Genomic DNA, 5,176 nt, shown 5'->3' with positions numbered 1-5,176 from the left:
TAAAGTTGGGGTTTCAAGAATGAGGAACGAGTAATTTAATGACAAGTAAATTAAATGGCAATTGAAAATAGATAAATACTATAAAGCAAACTTTTGGTAAGGTATGAGAAATTAGAGGTCCTATCCTAGCTATCCTTATCAATGATGATGATGGTTGAATCCTAATTCCACTTTGTTAACCTTTACTAAGATAAAGGAAGGTCAAGGGATTAATCGGTTTGATCTTCAAATCCTATTTATTTCCTAAGAAAAGATTGGGATTATGGAAGTTCAATTCAATTAACAAAGATAATAATTATCAATTATGCTGTTGAATTGGATAACTCCTGAGTTACTGATTTCTTAACCAAGACCAAAAGGAGAAAAATAAATCTACTTGGAATAAAAATGTCTTCAGAGTAAAAGTAACAATAGCATGAATAAGAGTAATCAATATTAAACTGAAATACCTCAAATAACATTAATAAAAGAGTAATTTGTAACATGAAAGGATTCATAAAGTAGCTTGCAAAAGTAAATAAAAGGAATATTGAACCTGATCAAAAGAGATAATCCTGAAAATGAATAAAAATCCTAAATCTAAATCCTAATCCTAAAGAGAGAGAGAGAATCTCTCTCTAAACTAAATCTAATTCATGGAAAGTAAAAATTGGCGAGCTCTCTCTGAATGGATGCATTCCCTCACTTCATAACCTCTGGTATATGCCTTCTGGACTTGGATTTGGGCGAAAAAGGGCTTCAGAAATCGCTGGGAGTGTTTTCTGCAATTTCTGGTGCGTGGCCTCTGTCACGTGTCCGCATAGGTCACGCGGTCGCGTCGTTCGGAGCTTTTCCTTGCCACGCGGTCGCGTCAGTCATGCGACCGCGTCATATTCGTTCTGCTTAAGGCACGCGGTCGCGTTAGTCATGCGGCCGCGTCGCTGTTGATTCGCGCTTGGCACGCGATCGAGTTGTCCATGCGATCGTGTGGATGCCAGTTTCTTTAAGGGCTCCGTTTTGTGCTTTCCTTCCATTTTTGTATGTTTCTTTTGCATCCTTTGAGTCATTCCTGCCTTAGAAGATCTGAAACTACTCAACACACTAATCACGGCATCGAATGGAAATAAAGGTAATTAAAATAATTAATTTAAAAGCATATGAAACATGTTTTTCACATACATCACATAATAAGGAAGGGAAAGTAAAACCATGCAATTTATATGAATAAGTGGGTAAAGAGTTGAATAAATCACTCAAACTAAGCACAAAATATATCATAAAATATGAGTTTATCAAGGGTGTCTTCTCTGATGATCCATCAAATTCTCCCCTCGGAATGAACTTATTGCCTCTTGGAAACTCGAACATGATATCCATTTGTCGCCTTTCTACCCTAGCTGCGTTTGCTAAGCGCATCACCATCGACGAAAATGGAATGTTGATATTCTTCTTCTCAACTAATTTCCATATCGATTTGCACAATAAAGGTACAATGGTTATATGCTTCCCTTCCATAATAGCCCATAGTAGCAAAGCAGTTCTAAATCTCACATGGGTAGTGTGGGTGCTCGGGATGATGTAGTTCGCCATAATCTGATGCCATATACGAGCTTCAGCATTCAAATCAGAGTATGTAATACTAGTGAGAACAGAATTTCCCCCTTTGCTATACTCCTAATATGCACCAGGATAGCCTATTCTCTCAAGAATGGGGGTCAGAGATATCCTTCCTTTGAAGACATCCACTTTTATCTTGAAATAGTCATCCTTCTCAAGTGGAATGTGGGGGATGTTCAAAATAGCTTCTAGAGCTTGATTGGACGTATCCAACATCCTTCCCCAGAGGAAAACGGACTTCGGTTCCCAATCTTGGTAGTTCGCATAGAATTCCCTTCCCCGGAGGAAAATGGGTTCTCGCTCGAGAAATTCCCACTAAAGTAAGGCAATCCTTTGGTGAATAGTCACCTTGTATTGGCTTTGAACCTTCAATGGCTGCTCCCAATGGATTATGCGCTTCTCAATAGCCTCGTATTGAGAGTCAGCTCTTCAGTTGACCAAGGTATTTGGTCTATCACCTTGGCGATTCCACCAAATATCAGGGGAGCAAGCGGTAGTTTGCTCAACCGGCGAAGTAACCGGTGCCTTACCCTTCTTTCGCATCCTAAAATAAAAAAATTAAAAGAATTTCGAGATCATGGGGCAACAATAAAGTAAAATCAGTTAGGAAGCACTAACAAGGTTAAAAGAAGCTTATAAAAATAGTGTGGTTCACAAAAAACACGTTGTGTATATTCCAATGGTGCGCACGGTTGGAACACACACACCGGCCTGATACCACGGTAATCACACTATTTATCAGTCAAAGCTCACTGCTTCTCCAATAAATGCTTAAGTTGCAATGCTAAAGCATGGACATAAAAGCAACTTCAAGCTCGCACCAATTGATTAGTTAACACGCTTTGAATGTAATGGTCATTGAGGTTGTTGGCAAGAAATTTTATTAGCAAAAGAGTGTACAACAACAACAACCATTCACTCAAAGTGAAGCATTAATTGCTCATCCTTAAGAAGTGGTAACCACATGTGCAATGTTCTAAGTTAAGGCCAAAAGATGTTTGATCAAGACATCATCTAAAGTTGAACAATTATAAAGTGATTACCGAATTGAAAATTCCAAGATGAACAATGACAATTGATCTCATACAACACAATGCATTTGTAAGCAAAATTGCACATCAACAAACAAGGAAATGCATTGATGAATTTACTTAACTACCATCAAAAGTCATAATTGAAGTTGCACAGCTCATACAATATGCCTAACAAGATATAAATTGAACACATATGATGGCCAAGTCATATGAATCAAACAAAATGTTCATTGAGGCATTTCATTAAACATGTGGTATGCAATGTGCAAGCTTATCAAAATTGATGCTCAAATTCAATCATAATCAACCTATAATCAAATATCAACACTTGTAATACAAAAAGACAAAGAAAGCATTAAATCTAATCTAAGCAATATGAAAAGAAAATCAAAATAATTGCAAAAATTAACAACAAAAAGGAAAAGGAAAAGTAAGAACCTGAAAATTGAAGATGCAAACAAGCAAGAATGGGGAAGGGAACAATGGCACTCTTTATAGCCACTGCGACTTGCGGTGGTTGTGTTCGCTGGAACAACACCGGAGAGGTAGAAAACTCACCGGTGGTGAAGAGAGAAAAGAGAAAGGAAAGAAAGAAAGGAAAGAAAAGAGAAGTAGGAGAGAGAAGCTATGAGAGAGAGAGGTGGTGGCGGCAGCTCGACAGCGGCGGTGGCCGGCGGCAAGGTCGTCTGGAGGGGAAGGCAGAGCTGGGGAGAGCAGCAGCAGTGAGGAAAGAGAAGAGAAGAAAACTACTGCTCAACTAGGCAGGTTGCCCTGTTAACACCCAAAACGATTCGCATGCGGGCGCACAGAGGCTGTTGGCTGCATAGAAGGCAGAAATTAGAAGGGTTGCAAATGCAAACAGCATGCAATCGCTGCAACCAGAGGAGGTGCATAGACATGTGTGGATGCACAGCAGGGAGCGCGCGCACATGGGTCGCAAAATAGAGGGGTGTGTGCGTACGCATAAGCTGGTGCATACGCACAATATACGAAAAGGGAAGCGATCCAAGCACACACAGCGTGCGATTGCTCCTACCAGAGGGGTGATAATAGTGTGTTTGGACGCACAAGTACGTGCGCTCGCACAGAAAGCTTTCTTTTTTGGCAATGCTTGAGGTATAGAGACATGTGTGTGTGCACACACAGGTCTGTGCACACGCACAAGGATAAAGACAGAGGGAGGTTGTTCACGCGCACAACTCGTGACAACGCTCCCACTAGAGTGGCTATCAATTGGTGTGCAGACGCATACGTCTGTGTGGCCACACAAGAAGCACGATAAGGGTACTATGTGCGTACGCACGAGGCAGTGCGCACGCACAGGGCTCAGAAAACAGGGCAACGCGCACGCATAGGCAGTGCTAGCGCTACCACCAGAGGGTGCTGCAAAGGGTGTGCGGGCACACAGATGGCAAAACTTGCAGTTGCGTGCACACGCACAGGGTGGTGCACACGCACAGGTGCCCTGTTTCACAAAAGTTTTTCTTTTCAAAACTAAGATTCTCTCCTATAGCATAGCAACATACCAACCCCAAATCATTCAAACTAGCATAAATTCATGGTCCACAAGCAATTCAACTTATTCAATCCAAAAATACCAAATAAAAACTAATCTAATCATCATATCACAAGAAATTAACTAGTTCAAAAAGGCTATAAACAAAAGATAAAGTTGGAACAATATTACCATGGTGGGGTGTCTCCCACCAAGCTCTTTGGTTTAGAGTCCTAAGTTGGACTTTGCATGGCTTCATTGGTCACTTTGAACTTCTCCAAGGAGGAATATCTCCAACTCCTTGGCATTCTTTGCTTGAGTGTGATAGAGTTTCACCCTATGATCATTGATTTTAAACTTGATCCCATTGATAGGGTGAATCACTTCCACCACTCCATAAGGCTTGACATCCACCACCTTGAATGGACTATCCCATCTAGATCTCAACTTTCCGGGCATCAATCGCAACTTTGAATTGTACACAAGCACTTCATCACATATCTTAAAACTCTTCCTCCTAATATTTTTGTCATGGAATGTCTTGGCTTTTTCCTTGTAAAACTGAGCATTCTCATATTCTTCCAGCCTAAGACATTCTAATTCCTCCAATTGGAGCTTACGTTCCATTCCCGCTCCCTTTAAATCTGGATTGCAATTCTCACTGCCCAAATAGGCCCTATGTTGGATTTCAACAGGAAGATGATAAGGCTTTCCAAAAATAATACAAAAGGGACTCATTCCGATTGGGGTTTTGTAAGAAGTCTTGTATGCCCATAGTGCATCTCCCAATCTGGAACTCTAATCCTTCTGTTGTGGGTTAACCACTTTCTCTAAGATTCTCTTAATCACTTTGTTGGACACTTCTGCTTGTCCATTAGTCTGAGGATGATAGGCTGTGGAGACTTTGTGGATAACCCCGTACTTTTTCATCAATGCCTCAATTTTCTTGCTGCAAAAATGGGTTCCTTGGTCGCTCACGATCGCTCAAGAATGAAGCAACGGTATTGGCATCATCACAATCGGTAGGAATTGCTTCCACCCATTTAGAGAC

The 5,176-nt window shown here is 40.9% G+C and overlaps 1 protein-coding gene across 1 annotated transcript; it reads right to left on the bottom strand.

The window, feature by feature from the left end:
• On the bottom strand, positions 4,381-4,752 carry LOC107620725. The gene has a single exon (XM_016322851.1). It carries the CDS (start codon positions 4,750-4,752, stop codon positions 4,381-4,383), a length of 372 nt encoding a protein of 123 aa, XP_016178337.1.

The sequence above is a fragment of the Arachis ipaensis genome, chromosome B10 (genome assembly GCF_000816755.2).
Source record: "Arachis ipaensis cultivar K30076 chromosome B10, Araip1.1, whole genome shotgun sequence".
Lineage (NCBI taxonomy): Eukaryota > Viridiplantae > Streptophyta > Magnoliopsida > Fabales > Fabaceae > Arachis > Arachis ipaensis.
The sequence above is the reverse complement of the archived record's forward strand: the minus strand, read 5'-3'. Positions and strand labels throughout refer to the sequence as shown.

Bases quoted from the DNA above. Each gene is read 5' to 3' on its own strand.
- LOC107620725 (XM_016322851.1), bottom strand. From the start codon at position 4,752: ATGGAACGTAAGCTCCAATTGGAGGAATTAGAATGTCTTAGGCTGGAA.